This window comes from Typopeltis vanoorti, chromosome 10 (genome assembly GCF_054136105.1).
Source record: "Typopeltis vanoorti isolate ZY-2024b chromosome 10, IOZ_Tvanoo_1.0, whole genome shotgun sequence".
Classification (NCBI taxonomy): domain Eukaryota; kingdom Metazoa; phylum Arthropoda; class Arachnida; order Uropygi; family Thelyphonidae; genus Typopeltis; species Typopeltis vanoorti.
In genome coordinates, this window is record NC_143558.1 from 82,571,113 (window position 1) to 82,592,727 (window position 21,615).

The 21,615-nt window shown below is 35.7% G+C and overlaps 1 protein-coding gene across 1 annotated transcript in view; it reads right to left on the reverse strand.

The window, feature by feature from the left end:
- Ctf4 (Chromosome transmission fidelity 4) overlaps positions 1-21,615 on the reverse strand; it is a 525,719-nt gene that overhangs the window by 331,481 nt on the left and 172,623 nt on the right. Inside the window, exon 9 of the mRNA XM_090398697.1 lies at positions 10,377-10,469. Coding sequence (XP_090254823.1) covers positions 10,377-10,469 — 93 coding nt within the window. The remainder of the gene's footprint in view (positions 1-10,376; positions 10,470-21,615) is intronic.

Sequence of the window (21,615 nt, forward strand, 5' to 3'; positions counted from 1 at the left end):
ATAACCAGTCCATGTCCTGAGCAGAAATCCAACAGATATTTGCCATTATGATTAGCTTTGCTCTTTTCTCCAAATTTTCCCAAAATATTTTTGTATGTCTCACAATCATTTCCTACTCTGCTATTTAGATCCCCAACAAGGATAACTTTTCATTTTTCATTGTGTCAGTTGCTTTTTCTAAGGACTCAAAAAATTCTTCCACTTCTACTTTAGTAGAACCTTCTGTGGGACCATAGGCACAAATAAGTCTCATTGTCCAGTTCCCCATTCTCATATTTGCCCACATTACTCTACTTGAGACTGACTGCCATTCAAGAAGATTAGCCTCGTATTTTGTGTTGAATACTATGGCTACTCCTTCTTTTCCTTAATTGTCATTGCCTAAATATAACATTTTGTATTTATTGCTCAGAAAGATCTCACCAGTTTTTTGTTTCAGTCACCCCTATTATGTCGATCTGATACTTATCTAATTTCTCAGCTAGCTCCATTTCTTTGCCATTCAGGCTTCTTACGTTGATAGTACCGATCTTTAACTCTGGTGATGTTGAGTTGGGGTTTATTTTCAGATTTCTTCCAGTAGCTGACTTTTCGCTGTTCGCCCTGGTTCCCCTGGCGAAAACAACGGGGGCCTTGTTTAACCGGGCGACGCCCCAGCCGGCATGAAATTTTGTCATGTTGTACCATCATTCTATATTTTGGTTTAACCAATAAGAATACAATTTGGTCCCCCTATGTGACCTTTGAACTTTAAATTCTTATCCACCAATACACCAAGATCTCTTGCCTTTTCAGTTTCTTGTAGCATAACCCAGCTAATATAATATGCCGCTGGAACTCTAATCATGGCAGTGTGCATAACTTTACACTAACTAACATTAAACTGACAGCCATTTTCATTTGCCTAGATTTCCAGTCTATTCAAATCATTTTGTAATTGCTGAATATCAGTAGCATCCCTGATTACCCTGCCTATCTTTGCATCATCAGCAAACAATTGCAAACCTGATGATAGACCCTCCTTGATGTCATTAATGTATAAATTGAACAATAATGGCCCAAGGACTGAACCCTGAGGTACACCACTGGTTACCTTAAATCTGGCAGATTCACACTCACTGTATACCACTTTTTGATATCTGTCGGTCAACCATCCCCTGATCCAAGTCAATAGATTATACTCCCATCCCATATCCTCCAGTTTATGCAACAGCCTATCGTGTGGTATCCTAACAAATGCCTCAGAAAAATCCAACATTATCATAGTGTATCCATTCCCTTTATCCAACTCGGCCATAACATTGTTATAAAATATGAGCAAATTGCTAAAACATGACCTTCCTTTAGTAAACCCATGCTGTTCCCTGCAGAGTATATAGAATGCTTGCTTACTCATTTCTGTATGAAAGTTCTTACCAACTTCTCTAAAATCTTCACTACCACACCAGAGATACTAATAGGTCGGTAATTAGACACGTCAGTTTTTGCACCACCCTTGTGCAATGGAACTATCATACATTCCTTCCATTCCTGTGGCATCATTCCTGATCTGAGACTCAAGTTATACAAACATGTAAAAAGGCATAGCCAATTCGGCTGAACATTCCTTTAGCAAACGGGCTGATATTCCATCTGTCCCTATTGACAAATTCTTATCCAGGTTATGCAACAGCTCTTCAACCTCATTTTCATGAACCTCTAACTCTTCATCCAATGTAGCAGTAGTACTGTGCACCATGCTACGTATGCCTGGTTGATATATCTTTATCATTGATATATCATTAACTGAACAGTCTCCTTAGCTTCCGACACTCGTGTACCATCTGCATTCAATAAAGTTATTCTTCCACATTCATTCTTTCTTTTGCTTGCGGCATAACGATAAAATTCTTTCGGATTGCCTTTAGCTTGCATGGCCAATTTCTTTTGATACTCCATTTTAGCTTTTCTCACAATACTCGTTACTTTTCTGGCCTGAGCTTTATATATTTCATAACTCCTCTAACTCTTATTCTCACGATATTATTTCCACATCATCTTCTTCTTGTGGATCTCTTGCTTAATAAGGCAGCACATCCATTTCACTCCCAACCTATTTATTCTTCGAACGCTAGGGATACATTGAAATACCGTCTCATTCAAGCACTTTTTCAAAGATTCCCATGCATTGCTGACATTTTTTCCATTCAGTAACTGATACCATGGGACCAAAGATAATATTCTTCTAAGTTGATCATAACTTCCAGCTTTGTAGTTCAGCATGTAGCCTTTTTTTTTTTTTTTTATCGGAGCTTTAATACAAGTAGATACTTCCTAAGAAAGAACAGCATGATCACTGTCACCAATTGGTGGTAAAATAGCCATATTCTTGACAGAGATCCCTTCTGACACTATGAGCAATTCGAACACTCTTTGATCTCGAGTTCCTTCTTTCACATGCTGCTTGAGAAAGTTGTCTCACAACAATTCAATAAATTCCTGTTCTTTCTTATCATGAGATTTCTCTTCTACCCAATCAATGTTTGGAAAATTAAAGTCACCTGTAATGATCATTCGCTTGGTACCCATAAGGCTATATTGGCGATGCATTTCTTCATCCCCTACAACTGAGCTGCCAGGTCTGTAGCAACACCCCACCATATATTTCATTCTGTTAACCTCCACTTCACACCAGATAGACTCGAACTCATCACTACATGGGACATTGTTACCATCATTGTTTTCTTGTATTTCTCCTCTAACTTGACTTAAGACATTTGATATCATTAGTAGCACTCCTCCTCTCCTATCTCTTCTGTCATTCCTAAAATAGTATATCCGCACTCGATCCTACTTACCATATCTGATTCTGATAGCCAGGTTTCACTAATGCCAACAATCTTAGGCCACATTGTATTCAATAATGCAACAAACTCAATCCCTTTGTTTCTAATGCTCCTATTCTTATAATTAGATATACAATCTATTTGGTCTTGTTCTAGAATTTTCTCTTTTCCCTCCCCAGACAATATAAGAAGCATTAATACTTAAAAGGACCGAACCCAAAGCATATTTTTCCACTCCATGGCCACATACATAACTACGTTCAAAGGCATTCGTATCTTTATCACGTTTGTATACCATAGCTGAACTTTCACACACATTTTCCCCATTCCTCCCATGATGATCTAGTTTCTCTGCATTGGGTCTCATAACCAAGAAGTAATTTCTCCAGGTTTCTGATGCGAAATGAATTCAAGTGCAGGCCATCATTCTTATACAAATCTTTACTGCCATCAAACACACCCCACACATCTAAAAACTCACATCCATATCGTCTACATACATAGCCTGTGCATGAAATCATTTGCTATCATCACCCTCCTTCTTAACTCAGTACTATCATATCTAGGTAGTAATTGTACAATTTTTACTCTTTCACACACATTTCTTTCTCACTTCTTCCAACAGACCTTTCATATCTTCTCTCACACTATGTCTGTCACCACTTAAATTATTAGTACATACCAGCACTACCATTTCTTTTTTGGTTTTCAATTACGTTTGTCATATTTTTAATTTTCGCTCCCAGGAAACTAGAAGTCGTGACCCCGTCAGCAAGCGCAAATTTTAAAATTGAGTCACCATACCATATTACCTCTTTTTTCTTAGATATTAACTGACTTACCTTGTTGTTATTAATATTTTGATTTCCATATTCAGTATTTTCCTGCCTGTTCTTGTTCTCATCCTTTTTCTTATCCTGTCAAAGTTTACACAAACATTTTTCCACCTTATCCAATTCCCTGGTCGATTTCCTAATAATTTCTTTTAACCGAGCTATTTCTAATGTCAACGTATCCTCAGATAAATTATTATCATCACTGCAGCAGTGCTTTTGTTCAGGACAAATGCTCTCCTCAGTGGCAACAACTTTAGCTTTAGTCACTGCCTTGTTATGATGAGTTTTTGGGGTCATTTTTAAGAGTAGTAAAATTAATAATTTGTCAATAGGGACAGATTAGCTTTTCTTTAACTATAAAAATAATTCTATAAAGATATCCGACTAATAGTTTTGAAACACACACATCACACAGCAATACTGGCCTAATTAGTCTAGAAGCTAACATACTCGATTTCCAACCAACAGGCTACCGGTTTAAATCCTTCCATGGGCACAGATGTTTATGAATGTCTCTAGGTGGGAGATGAATTTCATCATTCAGTATGATAAAAGTCATCTACAAGTAAATAGAGTGATGATCACTATTACTCCATTTACTGGAGGTCTAAAGTGCTTGAAAAAGTTATAAGTTCGGTCTGCAGAGCAAGGTTTCAAGATTATGTAAAAAAAAACTAAATAAAAATATTTTTTAAAAATTTAATAAATAATAAAAAAAATTGAAACAATCTCTTAGCTCATTTGTGGTACTGATATAACTATAGGTTTACAACTTTGGTCCATTGTACAATGGACATCAAAACAAACATTGCATTCTAATAAGCTCCTTTGTAAATCAATCTGCCATTGGAGTGATGACATAGATTATTCTGAATACTTCCTTGAAGTTTTCAGAGTGATATACTTCTTCTTAATCTGTCTGCCCATTCTATGGTGTAAAATAACTACAGCTGATTTTGTAGACACCTGATTTTTTTAAGGGGTGGATGGGGAAGTTTGGGAAGTTTCAGGTGATTAAAGATCTTGTTGTCGAGGCAGAAGCCAACCTTTACATTTTGTTGTGCAGCATACCTGCTATTTTATCTGTGACTGGTTTTCACATTTGTCCAATTGTCTTGGAGGTCAACATAGGATTTTCCTGATTAATGTTCTATTGTAGCCATTCTTTGGTGGAACTCAGGTATTCTAACATTTAGTTTCTTTCAGGGGAAATTCTGTAAGTCCTCCATGCAATAGGGCTTATAGAATTTCCACTAAAAGAAACTAAGTGTTAGAATATATATATATTATTTTTATTAATTATATATTATATTATTAATAGTGCCTGATTTCTGCGTCGGGCAGTAATGTGGTGTGACACGTAACATCTGGTGTCTGTTGGCTTCCTATAAAAAGGAGAAATCTAGTTTGTTTTGTTCAGATATTTCAAAAAGCTTATCCAAAATGGTAAAGACCTGTTTGCCTCTAATTCAACAATGAATTTAATTTGACAGAGAAGGTTGTTTAGGTACATGATGAATTATTTTAACTGGGTAACAGAGCTGGGTCAAATGATGAAAATATTGTCGACATATCTCTGCCAAACTTTAGGTGTGTATATCTTGGTGAAAGGTGTTTCCCCCACTCCATGAATAGGTCAGCTAACAAGGGAGAGAGGGAAGAGCCCATTTCTATTCGTTCTTTCTTTTCAAAATATTAATCTTGGACTTTGAAGAATGTACTACTGATATAATGTTTAAAGAGTAAAAACACACGTAATAACCACAGTAATGACTATTTAATTCGTAAATATTTCATCCCAAGTATCTTGGGACATCATCAGTACAGTAGTTCAAACAATACTAGGATTAGTACACAGTTAGGGCACATGATTACAAAGGAATCTCAATATGCATGCAGTAACGTGTTATAGAAGTAAATTAAATATAACTGAAAAAAAGATAATAAAATAAAAATGAAATTTAAAAAAAAAATAATAATAAATAATATATATATATATATAAAGATTATTTTACACAATTTTGTTTGACAGTTTCGCATAAAATAATTAAGGAATAGTAAGAACATCGTTGCAGTTTAAATTTGGTCTGTGTAGTAGGGCTTCAGCACTTTCTTTATATAAACGTTCATATTTATATAAAGATCTGCGTTTTAGACTTCTCCCAATGGATTCTACGGTTTGGATTTTCAACTCCGTGTTGGGATAGACCAGATTTCTGCGGTTTGAAAAGACGAATGTGGTCTTGATGTTCCGAGATGCGTTTCTGAACAGACCTACCTGTCTGACCAAAGTAAGCCAATTTGCAGGAGCATGGGATCTCATAAACACCAGATAACATTAGAGGTGAGAGTTTGTCCTTAGGAGAAGGTAACAAGTTATCGATTTGGTTGATAGGTTTGTAAGTAGTGGCAAAATTGTATTTCTTCATAATTTTTGAAAGACGTTCGGAGATGCCTTTGACGTAAGGTACAGGAATCCTATGGACTTCTTCTTATCTGGGTTGATGTGTGGGAAGGTGACTGATGATTTTTTGTAATAATTCAACTATATCAGAAGGAAATTTTTGAGTTAATAATTCTACTGTTTCTTTGTGGGGAATGTTCGTGAAGAGGGAGACAATGTCGAAGCTAATTAACAAATCAGTTTTTAACAGTTGAATGTCTTTTATTTTTGCATGAAACTCTGCGGAATTTTTTATTGAGGAGGCTGAGTAGCCTATATGAAGACAGAGAAGGTTAGATAAGAATCTTGATAACTTGTAAGTTGGACTGCTAACAGAATCTACGATTGGTCTGAGAGGAACGTTAATTTTATGACGCTTAGGTAAGCCATAAATTCTGGGAGGTCTAGCATGGTATGTCTTGAGTTTTTTTTTTAACTCAAAAATTTCCTTCTGATATAGTTGAATTATTCAAATTTGTTATTACATCCGGTTACTTCATCTGGAAAGGTCAAACTTACAAAGAAGAAGAAGGAACAGCAATGGGATCTCCTTTATCACCAAACTTAGCAAACCTGTTTCTAGAACACCTCGAAGAAAAAAATATTCACTTTTGAACCCAAACCAAAAATTTAGTTACAATATGTCGACGACGTATTTGCAGTCTGGGATCATCCCGAACAGGAATTACAACTGTTTCTGGATAAAATAAACCTTCTTCATCCTTGCATCAACTTTACGCTAGAAAAAGAATCTCCACAGGGTATCTCCTTTCTGGATTTACACATTCAAAGAAAAGAAGATGGTTCCATCGCCACGTCTGTCTATCGCAAGCCCACATTTTCAGGTAGCTACATTCACAATTCTTGCACTCATCATCCATCTCAGAAATTTGGCATCATTAAATCACTAGTTTCCACAGCACACAAATTCTGCTCCTCTGAAGATTCTCTAAACCAAGAACTAGAAATAATCAAAAATACAGCTATACTAAATGGATATAATCTTAAAACAACTCAAAAAATCATCAGTCACCTTCCCACACATCAACCCAGACAAGAAGTCCATAGGATTCCCATACCTTACGTCAAAGGCATCTCCAAACGTCTTTCAAAAATTATGAAGAAATACAATTTTGCCACTACTTACAAACCTATCAACCAAATCTATAACTTGTTACCTTCTCCTAAGGACAACTCTCACCTCTGATGTTACCTGGCATTTATGAGATCCCATGCTCCTGCAAATTGTCTTGCTTTGGTCAGACAGGTAGGTCTGTTCAGAAACATATCTCAGAACATCAAAACCACATTCGTCTTTTCAAATCGCAAAAATCTGGTCTCTCCCAACACGGAGTTGAAACTCCAAACCTTGGAATCCATTGGGAGAAGTTGAAACTTTTACACAGATCTTTATATAAATATGAATGTTTATATAAAAAAAGTGCTTGAGCCCTACTACACAGACCAAATTTAACCCACAAAGATGTTCTTACTATTCCTAAAGTATGCGAAATTGTCATACAAAATTGTGTTAAATAATCTTTATATATATATTATTATTATTTTTTTTAATTTAATTTTTATTTTATTATCTTTTTTTCAGTTATATTTAATTTACTTCTATAACATGTTACTGCACGCATATTGAGATTCCATTGTAATCATGCGCTCTAACTGTGTGCTAATCCTAGTACTGTTTGAACTACTGTACTGATGATGTCCCAAGATACTTGGGATGAAATATTTATGAATTAAATAGTCATTACTGTGGTTATTACGTGTGTTTTTAGTGAAGAATTCACCACAGGTTTCGTTATATAAAAATGTTTCAAGAGATTTACTGTGTCTGATGGAATTGGTATGTGGGTGAATAGATTCACTATTGCAAATAAATCAGTTGGATCTATTGTAATGTCTTTAGTGATTCTATAAAGTATGAATCATATTCTAAATAAAAGAAGATGTTCTGCTAATGTGGGGGCTTAGCAGGTTTGCTAGTTATCTGGATAACAATTAAGTTGTTAAGAATATCTAGCATCAACAATAGTTCTCAATGGTGAGTCCTGTTTGTGCATCTCAGGGATGTCATACATTCTTGGAACCAAAGGATGTCTTGACTCCAGATGTTTTTTTAGTGTCTTCAGATAAATTCAGCATGTTTTTTTTTTTAAATCAAATTGTTAGTCTTATCATGGAAATGTCCTCTGGGGTTCATGATCATTTTTTGTAGAAGTTACTATCACATAAAAGTGATTGTATTTTTCCTAGGTATTCTAAGAAATTTAACACTACTCTTGAATCACCTTTGTCATTTTTTAGAACCACGTTATTCTTATCTTGTTTAATTTTTTTATTTAGAGCCTGTCATTACATTTTTGTAATGATATTTATAGATAATTTTGCTTGTAGAAGTAAGGAGGCTGTTTCAATGGAAAGAAAATCGGAAACAACTCTAAGAAATTTTCTGAAAGCTTTTTCATAGAGTTCCTACACAACAGACATTGCAGATTTTCTAGTCATAATATTAAATTTTGGAATCCTACTAGATAATATCACAAACATGAAACACCTTGAAAGGATGTTGACTTCGGAATCAGATAATATTCTTGTAAATGACTACTTTATTAAGTGGTAATCTGTCACTGACAAAGGCAATTTAATAATAATGTAAACTTAAATGTGTAGCACTGTCATTAGAATCCTGCAACCCCCCCCACCCCTTGAAGGCATACATTTCAAGAAATTGATTATTATTATTGGAAACTGGTCTATACAAAACTAGTAATCAGTTATAATCTTATACAAGCCAGTGTAATGGATTTATTTAATTGTATCAGCTCCTAAAAGAGGTGATACATTTAATAATAATGAGTATATATAAAAGAAATAATGAATATATATACGAGGGTGGTTTGAAAAGTTCTCGGCCTCAACCATACATGGCAACACTATCGGCACAATTTTTTTTTTCTAAGTTGGTAACATCTGTCATAAGCATCCATGTGAAATTGCAAGTCATTCTATTCATTCTATCAAGTAGGTTGTTTTATACAGCTGTCTGAAGCAAAAGTATTGTCTGTATCCCTTGAAAGAGATAAAATTGAGTATCATGCGGTTATAAAATTCTTTGTAAAAGAAGGTTTAATGCCAAAAGAAATTCACTCAAAGTTCATAATTTATGGGCATCTTCCCCTTCGTTAATGACAATTAAGAAATGGGCTGTCGAGTTTAAACATGGCCATACCAGACTTGAAGACGATCCATGTGAAGGACGTCGAAAAAAGTGTAACAACACCAGAAATTATTGATCAAATGCACAATATGGTATTGGATGACCAGCGAGTCAAAGTGCGTGAAATTGCTGAGACTATAACCATTTCAAAAGAATGTGTAGGATATATTTTGGATGAAGAATTGCAAATGAAAAAGTTTTGCACAAGATGGGTGCTGCACTTGCTCACAGCAGATCAAAAACGCACTTGCATGAAAATCTCTGAACAGTGCTTGGAGCAATTTAACAAGAATAAAACTGATTTTGTGTGGGCATTTATCACTATGGATGAGACTTGGATTCACCATTACATACCAGAATCCAAACAGCAGTCAAAACAGTGGACAGAAGCCAGTTGTTCAGTGCCAAAGTCGGTTTCATCAGCAGGAAATGTCATAGCATCAGTGTTTTGGGATGCTAAAGGCATTTCTTTTATTAATTATCTTGAAAAGGATAAAACAATAACCAGGGAATATTATTCCGATTTTTTAACTGGACTAGATGAAAAAATTCGTGAGAAAAGACCAAGTTTGCAGAAGAAAAAAAATCATCTTTCATCAGGACAATGCACCTGCCCACAAAGGTGTTTTGGCAATGGAAAAATTAAGGGATCTGCACTATGAACAGCTGGAACATCCAACCTATTCCCCAGATTTGGCTCCCTCTGACTTCTATCTCTTCCCAAAACTCTTCCTCGCTGGTCAACGTTTTCTCCAAATCAAGAGGTGATTGCAGCTGTAGAGGGATATTTTACAGATCTTACTGAGAACTACTACAGGGACAGGATAATGGCACTGGAGCATCGCTGGAATAAATGTATTAGTCTTAATGGAAATTAAGTTCAAAAATAAAAATAATTTTGAAATTATAAATTCGTTTTTTCATTGTTAGGTCGAGAACTCTTCAGACCACCCTTGTAAATATCATATAAACTATTCATACAGATGTGTGAAACTATAAATTATTTAGATGGCTATAAATCATGATATTCCTATTCTTACCTGAATAATGCATTCATCTTTAAAATTCATACTGCATTCCCAAGAATCTCTGCAGTAAAGTTTTACTTCTTTTTCAACTGGAATAGCCAAATGCTATTTAAAAAATAAATATATATATAAACAGAAATCACTTTGAAACATACTGTTCATATTTCAAAACAAAATCAAAATTTCCCAAATGGATCTTGAAGTTTTTTATTAACTGGTAAAAGATCAAAGACGACAGTTTTTCCTATTTATCATTTCCTCATAAATTACACATTATGTGTAATGTGTAATTTATGAGTGTTACATGCAACAGTAAACTCTCGTCACAGCAAAGACTTTTCTGACAACTGTTTTGTCTCGGTAGACTACAGCAAGCTATAAGAAAAGTCCTGACGAAAGTCCAATAAGTGCAATTTAAAAGGAATTAAACATACCACCAAAAAAAACAAAATGAATAATTTATTATGCTGCTGATATTTTACTAGATTTCAAATCAGCATTATCATAGAACAAAAAACTTTATCCTGTACACTGAAGCTAACATTAAGTAGCAGATGAAACAATTCAAAATTGTAATGGACAAAAGGATTAATGTCCAATTTTGGCACTCTCTAATACTGAATAAAAAAAAAAATCACCTATTAACCTAATAGCTTCTTATTAATTTATTACTATTTTAATCAATTAATTAATAATTTATCATCATGATTATGATTATATATTTATTATTAAGTACTATTATTAGATGATATATCCAAGATATATCCAATGAGTCCAAGAACTTGTTGCAGGAAGGTGTTCTACACCACTATACATCCCAACATCTACACAGAATGTCACTATGACATTTCATGCCTATCAAGTGTTTTTAGCCTGTTCACTGCATATGTTCTCTGGTCAAATTTGACTTATGAAAATCCTATTACTGCCATATAAGATCAGCTAACTAACCTTCAGCTGAAAAAAAGCCCATATATATTCCTTTCGTTACAATAACTGTGAACTCAGGTCTTCTCCAACTGAAGGATAAGCATCCTGTAATTCAACTGTACTACTCAGGACAGTCTTAAAATTTGGGACTCTCTCTCTCATGCATAAGTGCAATTGCACGTGCTGCCTGCATTAATGCATCGTGATACCTGATGAGGAGACTCTATCCATCCTAAGAGATGGATGAGTTGAAGAACTAATGCCTCCAATCAAAGTCTATAACTTTACTATAAAGTATCTAAATTGGAAAGGATGATGAATGTTGAATGTGAGATCTACAATCCACTTCCCAAAATGGATAGCAATATTTGTTCAAATATAGCCAATATCCTAAATGAATCCAACTTCCACCAACTCAAAAACAATATTCCACAGAAAGAAATAACAGCTTTAAATAAAATAATAATAATAATAAAACCGTGCAACACTAATTTTATTATAATCAAAGATGAGTAATGCTGCTATAATAATCAACCAAACGTTACAAAAAAGTGCAATCTAAAAGATCATTCTACTTATCAGATTACAGATCAATATCCCATTAATACACCAAAGAAATATGCTTCCAAATTATGTAAAGGGTTTCATTTTAGCATAACATGGAACAGGATTCGATGCTACATTGAGATTGGTTGGTAAATCTAGTGCTCTTGTAAAATTGGAATTTTTAGCTCTGTTTTAGTGTGTTTTGGAAAATTAGTGTTTTATAGTATATTACTGTACTTTTTACTATTTTTAGTGTTTTATAGTATATTGGTGTACATTTTAATATTTTATAACATATTTTTGTTAAGATATTGCAATATTAAGATATTACAGACAAATCAGGTAAGCAAATTGATTGTAAAAAGAAGGATATTATTCGGCATGGTAACTCTATCATAAAACGTGCTGTTGATGAGTGGGTTATAACCAAATTTTCCTGGAGCAAAAATTACAAACATAACACACGAACAGAAAAACAGAAAAGAAAAGTTAACAAGATCGTAACTGTAGTAGGTACTAATGACGTAACTGGCGATAAGTACAGTATGAGAGAGGATACGAAAGTTGTTGGAAAAAACTAGAGTGAAGAGTGAGAAAATAAAAATCATATGTATATTACCTCGATATGATAAAAATGAATTAAGAAAAAGGGCTTTGAAGGCAAATGATACGATGCATTGCCTGTGTAGAAAGAATGGATGTGTGGAGTGAGTTTTAGGGAAGATTGGATTTGTATAAGAGGGATGGCCTAACAATTAGATGCGTTTGGCATCAGGAGTCTTGAAAAACCAATAACTAGTATAAGACCTAACACAGAGTCAGGGAAAACTAAATTATAATGGGAGGAATGGTGAGAATGTGTCTAAAAGTGACAATGTTATATAACTATGTTAATGACGGAATGGATATAACCATGGAAATGATTATGAGGAGAGAACAATTTTGACTTTGTGTTTGTCCGGTTCAGATCCATCAACCGTGTGCAAAGATGTCTGCATATATAAGGTATTACTGAAGACTGAGATCTCAAAGTTTTCTAACTGTGTCATGCAGACTACAGACAAAAAGCCATTACAACAAGAAGCAGGTAGCTTATTATGTCTATGTTTCTGGTACTAGGAGTACCAGAAACAAAAGGGATAGAGTTTATTGCCTTGATCAAAATGTTGGTACCTCAGATTGTAGGCATCAGTGAAACCTGGCTATCAGAATCAAACATATTAACTGGTATCGAGTGTAAAGGCATCAGTATATTTAGGAAGGATGGACAGGATAGGAGTGGAGCGGGCACGCTGTTAATCATATCAGGTGACGTGAATCCAGTTATTGTTGAAACTTATGATTGTAATACTAGGAACAGTTTTTTATGTGGCAGTGGGTTTCAAGCCATTTGGCATGAGGTGAAATCTAACAAGATCAAATACACAGCAGGGTGATGTTACAGACCTGGTGGATCAGTTGCTAGTGATGAAGAAATACATCACCAAATAAAGATGATGGAAGCAAAAAGAGTAATCATAATGGAGGACTTTAATTATCCAAACATTGATTGGGTAGCATTAAAATCTCATGAGTTGTTATGAAACAACTTCCTCAAGCAGTATGAGCAGATGGTGAGAGGGTGACAGATGCAGAAGAGGTTGTTCAACTAATGAGTGTCGATTTTGTTAAAAGCTATCAACCTGGTGTATACAATATTGAGTTTACTGCTACCACTTCATTGGATGAAGAAACTCTGGTATATGAGTAGGAGATATTAGAGCTGTTGCACAAAATTAGAATTCGGCAATAGGAACTGATAGGATATCAGCACAGGTGTCAAAAGTGTTCAGTTGAACTGGCTATTCCTTTGTTATTGTTGTCAAGTCCATTGAAGAGCTTCTAGATATGACCGTGGATCTGTAGAACTGCTTTGGCAATCTGTTGAACTTTGGTGGAGTAGAGCTTTTCTTTAGGGTTATTGTCAATTTTCTGTAGAGCAGCAGCAATTGCTGGACAAGAATAAATATGGACAGGTGTTAGTTCAACTCCTGGACAGTTTTTGCATGTTCCATAGCTCCTATTACCATCTGGATGAATTTTCATGCCTTTAAAATGTTACATTCTTGGTCTGGTGATGATTGTGGTTATTTCTCTATTTTCATCAATTTCACTGATTTCATTCTTCTTCTTGATAGTTTGTTTTACCGATCTTATTTTGTCGACAGTGTTAGCATGTTAGTATACCAAATTTAGTTTAATCCTTTATCCAAGCGTAAGCAAACAAAGTTTGCACCTGAAGTATCTTCAGGACTGAGGCAACTCGTAGTAAAGGTGGACCAAGCTCTCATCACTCCTTGTCTCAGTATCTCCCATAATGCAAAGCACATCGCCTTGCGAACATGTATAATGCTATGCATTAAGGGAAGGGCCACTACTCAGATCGGTTTCCCTGTTTAAGTGCGGGGTAACGACCTTTATTAAGGTCTCGTTGGTGGGAGCCAGACCCAGAAGTCACAATACTAAGGCAGAAGCAATGGAGAGGTCATATTTACCTATGAGTTGCCTACGAGTATCTCCCATAATGCAAAACACATCTCCATGTGGACATGTATAACACTATGCATTAATGGAAGGGCCACTACCCAGATCAGTTTCAAGCTTTATTGACGTCTCGTCACTGACACAAGGAGTGATGAGAGTTTGTTCCACCTTTACTACAAGTTGCCTCAGTCCTGAAGATACTTCAGGTGCGAACTTTATTTGCTTACACTTGGATAAAGGATTAAACTAAATTTATTATAGTCTAACCATGTGGAAAATAAATTTGCAGCATCAGTTAATGATAGTGGGTGTAATTTTTGAGGTAAGTATCTTGCTTCTTTGGCTAGTCTGTCTGCTCTTTCATTGCTTCAATATTTACATGGGCTGGTATCCATTGCAGTGTGCAGTTCTTATTTATCAAATTTAAGGCTTTAAATTTGATAATTTAAAGTAATTTAAAGAATTTCCCATGTGAGTTTTGTTTTTCCATTTTTTAATGCCTCAAGTGCAGATTTTGAGTCGCTGTAGATGGTTATTCTTTCTGTAATGTTTATTACTTAATTTGAGAGCTGTTTGTATGGCTGTTAATTCACAAGTGAAGTTTGAAGCTATTTTGCCAGCTGTGCATTTGCATTTCCTCGCCTACAGGTAGAGTTAGAAAAACTCCTGAACCTCCTTGGTTGAGTGCTTCGTCAGATGATTCCATCAGTGCAGGCAATGACATGGTTTGGATTATTTAAGTGATATACAGGGTGTTCGGGATAAATTTGACATATTTATAATTAATTATATTTTTCCGTAAGTTACATGTATTAACACACACTTCTCTTCATTTAAAAGTTTGGACCCTTCTTCATTCACATACAAGATGTCAGAAAGGATGGATAGCTGGAACCCACCTGAATCATGGAAGAGAATAACTTGTATCATGATGATTCGTGCCCGCCATCAAAATAAGGATATTACGACTGCTGCCCAATGCTCCCTGAATACAGTAAAAACAATCAGGCATGAACTAGAGACTTGCAATGGTGACTACGAGGATGTAGCAAGAAGAAAGATCCCTAGCAGACGATCTGATTGCGTTCGTACAGCAGAATTCCTCGCAAATCTGCAGGAACAGGTGTTGAAGAACCCTGGCATTGGAATTCGGGCTTTGTTCGTGGAGTTGCTAACTGTAGTCAAGCCCTGGATAACAAGGGTAGGCAATGGTAGGCCGTATGTATGGCAGCAGGATTCGGCCCCTTGCCACACCTCTGGGAAAAGTCAAAAATGGTTGTCTGAAAATTTCTACGACTTCACCAGTCCAAATGTTTGGCCTCCAAACTCCCCAGACCTTAACCCCATGGATTATTTTGTATGGGGCGCAGTTGAAAGAGACACCAATCGCACTTCCAGTAATACAAAAGCCCAGTTAATGGATAAAATTAAAACAGTTTTTGCGGCCCTTCCCAGGGAGACTGTAGCATCAGCTTGTTCGAGGTTCCGAAGCAGAATTGAAGCTGTGATCGATGCTAATGGTGGTTATTTTGAGTAAATCTTGTTGATAGTATTGTAATTAACTCTGCCTGTAATGTTTTTTTGTCAATTCATTAAATTTAATAGATACAAAGAAGATTTTCTTTTTCCTTACGAAACTGTCAAATTTATCCCGAACACCCTGTATAGTGTCAAGTCCTTTTCATTTATTTTCTTGCTGTGATTCCTTTTTTGAACAAGGTTCGAGGAAATTTAAGTTTATCATTGTGTTTTTTGGTAGAATAGTGAAAAAGAATGGCTCTTTGCTTATTTCAATGAATAGGTGCTCTAAGTCAATCTGTTTCCTAATTTCTTGATCATATTGTAATGTAGGTGATCTCTTTAGTCTAGATTTTCTTGTCAAGGCATCGAAAGTCCTGAATGAGATGTGATCCTGTTGGTGGCTCCTTATTCTGTTAGTGAATTTAACTGTGGAGAGTTTTCTGTCTTCTAGTATGTGAAGCCCACACTCTTCTTGAGCTTTTAAATTATTTGTGGATGAGACTGCATCTATGATAATTTTTGCTGCTCTTGATTGTACTCAGTCAAGTTTTTCTTTTGAGCTAATGGAAGCTCAAATTTATTAGGAGCCCAGATTGATGAGGCATATTCCATAGTGGCTCGTATGAGTGCCGTATATGTAATTTTGAGTGTCTTCGGTTTAGCACCCCACTTTGTTCCACAAAGCCCTTTGATGATATTAAGCTTTTTAAGAGCTTTATTAGATATATTTGTAATATGAGCTTAAATCTCAGTTCACTGTCTAGGGTTAGACCTGAGTATTTTGGAGATTGTTTTTTTTTTCTATTTTGGTATATTTATATAGGGTGGCCATAAAATAACTTTCCCTCTTTGGAGGCATCTGTAGCTAAAATCAATAATGGAATGAGACCAAATTTTATATTGAGACTTTTGAAGGCATGGGAGATGATTTCCGCAAAAAAATATTTAGTACCAAAAGTCGCCAATAGGAGAAATTTTAGAGCTGGCAGAGCCGATAACAAGCAGATAATTATATTAAAGGCAGATAAAATGGAATAATAACATTTGGATGGTGTAAGCGACAGCCGCGTCACTCATTCCAGCGTGGATATGTGGCACGTTACAATGATAATAAGAATAACAATAATTAAACTAAAACAACTAAATTAATGTAGAGATTGAACTCACAGGAAATATTGTTTTATTCATCGGAATCAGGGTTCCCTGGACCACATACACGATTTTTAATGTGCTGACCTTTCTTGTGTACAACAAATTGCATCCGGCATGCTCTACAGCTGAGCGTAAGGAGTCGGATTGGATGTTCATAACAGCCTGTCTTATGTTCTCTTTCATGATATGTAAGTTGGGAATGCCACCCAACATACACAATGGATTTCAAATACCCCAACAGACAAAATTCACATGGAGTGATGTCCGGGGATCGAGGCAGCGATGTCATCAGAAAGAACTGACTGATAAACCCTCTCATTACTGAAATGCTGCCGTAAAAGGCGCTGTACTGAATGTTCACTATGTGGCTGTGCTCCATCCTGCAAAAAAATTATGGAGTCCAAACATTGTCTTTGCTGCAATGCAGGAATGACAAAATTTTCCAGCATTTGTCGATAAATCTCTCCAGTAATGGAGCAGGTTACAGGACTGTAGGGGTAATATGCTCAAAAAAGTATGGTCCTATTATGAAATCAGCTGTGAAGCCACACCACACGGTTACTTTTGGAGAATGCAGTGGTACTTGCTGGATTGCTTGGGGATGTTCAGATGCCCAAATTCTGCAGTTGTGAGTGTTGACCGACCCATTCAAATAAAAATGAGCCTCATCACCCCACAATATTCCGCAAGACCAGTCATTGGCGACTTCCATTCGGGCAAGAAACGTTAGCGCGAAAGTCATGCGCTTATCATAATCTGCAATAGTGAGTGCTTGCACATGACTTAACTTATACGTATAGAAGTGAAGCATTTTCCGTAAGATTTTCCAGATTGTACCATAAGCCATATCAAGTTTGCGAGCTATGGCACGAGTGCTTGGACCAGTACTGGTCCCTGTGTCGTCGAACACCACAGTAGCAATGTCAGCTACTGTCTCTTCTTGCACTGCTTTCTGTCCTCTGCCAGGTTTAACACCTAGTGATTCAGTTTCTTCAAACTTCTTAATCATAGCTCTCAGTGCTACAGCTGACATAGGCCCTGTATGCAGGTTATGAAACCTTTTAAATTCCCGATGGGCCATCTATGACCGATTTGCAAAGATAAAATAATTGATCTTCTGTATTGTGTTGAGACCTGTATGCAGTTTGGTAGAAGTTGATCTTGTTATTTTCTAAGAGCCAATTCATAAGTCTGGTATGTATTATTCTTTCATTTAGTTTACAGAGATAACTGGTAATTAGCTTATGGAATTAACAACACATATAAAGGATATTAATTAAAGGCAACTTTAATGAATAACTTCAATATTTTGGCAATGTCACGTTGCCATCTTCAGGAACATAAAAATATGGTATGTGCATGCAGGCACTAACAAAAGCAAATGAGGAAGAAGGCAAGAAACTAAACATTGTTCCTAAAGTCCTAATGGTGCTCTCTGGAAGGCTAATTTGGTTGTCTTGGCCGTTGGGCTGAAGTTCTTATAATGTAAGTCTCCCAAATTTGTTGAGGTTTGGAACGTTTTTTAGAGCTGCTGATGATTCCTTGAATAATCTTTTGTACTTAAACTTGCTGCGGTGTATTATTTTAGTTTTCTTCCAACAAATTCTATGGTGGGTATCTAAGGCATGGTCTGCCAGCCCAGAGTGGCTGTACTGGTGAAACCGGATGTAGTCTTTGTGTTCTGAAATCCTGATATTTGCTGTACTGCCTGTTTGGCCAAAGTAGGACAATTTGCAGCTGCAAGGGACCTGGTATACACCAGGTAGGTCTAGGGGAAATGGTTGGTCTTTGGTAGAGTAGATAAGGGATGCCAACTTTTTATATGGTCTATAACAAGAAGTCAGGTCATATTTTTTGTGGATATTGGTCATTTTCTCAGAGGTGCCCTGGATGTAGGGGATGGTGATAGATTACACCTGTTATTTTTAAATATTTCACAATTTTTAGGTTTACATCTTTTTCTTTTTCATATGTAATCATACATCCTAGATAGTTAAATAAATAGTAATAGTTCATCTATTACTATTTTAGTTCTTACTCAATCATGTCCTTTAAAAGCCAGTATTTTTGATTTTTCTATTGATATTATCATTCCATAATCTTTGGCTATCCCATTTAATTTAAAATATCTTTCTGTAACTTATCATCAGAATTTATAATTATTATTTGGTCATCAACAAAAAGCAGAATGTTTAAGTTCACAGTAGGAGAAAGTTTAATAACATGATGGAAATTTTTATACCATTTTATTACTATTTTATTTAGATAAATATTAAAAAGAGATGTTCAAAGGGAACATCCCTGTTTAACTCCTTGGTTTATCTCTCTCGTGCACGATAGTCCATAATTGAATCTTATTTATATTCGACTATTTTCATTGATATTTGCCCACATCACTCTACTTGAAATTGCCTGCCATTCAAGAAGATTAGCTTCATATTTAGTGTTAAATATAACTGCAAGGAAAAGAACGAGTAGCATTGTATTCAACACTAAATCGAGGCAAATTTTCTTGAATGGCAGGAAATTTCAAGTAGAGTGATGTGGGCAAATATCGGAATGGGGAACTGAATAATGAGACTTATTTGTGCCTATGATCCCACAAAAGGTTCTGCTAAGCTAGTAGTGGAGAAATTTTTTAAGGCTTTAGAGCAGTATTTCCCATTTTTTGGATCATGCCCAACTCAACGCCTCAAAAATTTTGATGTCCCCCCCCCCTCCTTCCCGACAATGGCGAGTGTATCGAGTATATCAGTGATGAGGTGACGAATGCAACATCATTTTCTAATTGCCCCACCCGAAATATTCATATTGCCCCACATTGAGAAACACTGCTTTAGAGAAAGCAACTGATACAATGAAAAATGAAAAGTTGGTTCTTGTTGAGATCTAAATAGCAAAATAGGAAATGATTGTCAGACATACAAAAATATTTTGGGAAAATTTGGAGAAAAGCTAATAATAATGGCAAACTCAGGACATGGCTTAGTTATTACTAACACCATGTCCCAACATAAAAATGTGCACAAATTCACATGGAGAGAAGATGCAAGGAATAAGAAAATCTCATTGACTATGCCATTGTTGACATTGAGGTTTTCTCTATTGTGCAGGACACTAGAGTGTACAAAGGATTTGAAATTGGAAGTGATCACTATTTAGTAATGAGCAAGATAAAATTGAATTTCATATTGAAAAGAATGACATGTAAGAAAGTTTTAAAGCGAATAAAAGTTGAGCAGCTCTCAGGTGTGAAATATAGACTAAAATATACAAACATTCTTTAATGAAAAATGAAAGAGTTTGAGAACAGGAATCAAACTGTGGAGATTCAGTGGCAAGCCCTGAAGAAAACACTGATTCATTCAGCCAGAGAGGCATTTGGTGAGGTTGTTTGTAAGGATAGAAAAATCAGAACACCATGGTGCACACAGGAAGTTAAAGAGGCAGTGAAGGAAAAGGAGAAAGCACATCAAACGTTACAGGCAAATAAGTCAGCTTATGCTCTTGGAATACAGAGACAAATGTAAGAAAGCTAAACACTGTGTAAAACTAGTCATGTTTGCATGACTAGTTTTACACAAAAAACTAAACAAAACAAAAGTCATGCGAACACTTTGGTAAGAACATAGAAAATAAATATCAAGAAGGTGGCAAGATATTCTGGAGGTTGCGATCAGAAATGGAGGAAAGAGTGCTATAAAAGGAATTAGAGATGATAAAGGTGATATGAAAACTGGATAAAAAGATATCCTTGAAGTACGGAGTAATTACTTCAAAAACTTGAAAAAATGAAACAGCAGCAATGAGAGCACACTGATAAAAAACACTGATGAGGCATGCAATCAGGAACACATACTTGAACTAGGAAAAAGCCATCAAAGGCCTGAAATATGGAAAGGCAGCAGGAGTAGATGATATTCAACCAGAAATGCTCAAGTATGGAGGCATAAAAATCTTACAGTGGCTGCACTGCATAGTTCAGAGGGCCTGGACAGAGGACGAATTCCAGATGATGGAGTAGAGCTCTCATAGTGCCCGTATATAAAAGGGAAATAAAACTGAATGCGAGATTTACAGAGGTATTTCTCTACTGAGTGTTCCTGGTAAGATTTATGCAGGTATAACTGAGAAACGGTTGAGAAGAATTTGGAAGAAAAGCTTGGTGAAGAACAAGCTGGAATCAGGTCAAATAGATCAAATCTGATCCTGCTGTCAGGATCAGATTTTCACTTTATGACAAATAGTTCATAAGTCATGGGAATATAACAAGATCTATATTTAAGTTTTGTAGACCTGAAAAAGCATAATGTCCCACTGACACCATACAACTATAGTTGTATGGTGTCAGTGGGACATTATATCAAGCAATACTAAGTCTTTATTTGAGTTGTAAGTCAGTAGTTAGAATTGAAGGAAGTATAGGAAGATGGTTCAATGTTAAATCTGGTGTCAGACAAGGATGTACATTATCTGCTCTGTTATTCATTGTTTATATGGATCATATTATGAAGGAAAATGGTATTAAACCTGATATCAAAATTGGAGATGTTAATGTCAGTTCTTTGCTTTATGCGGA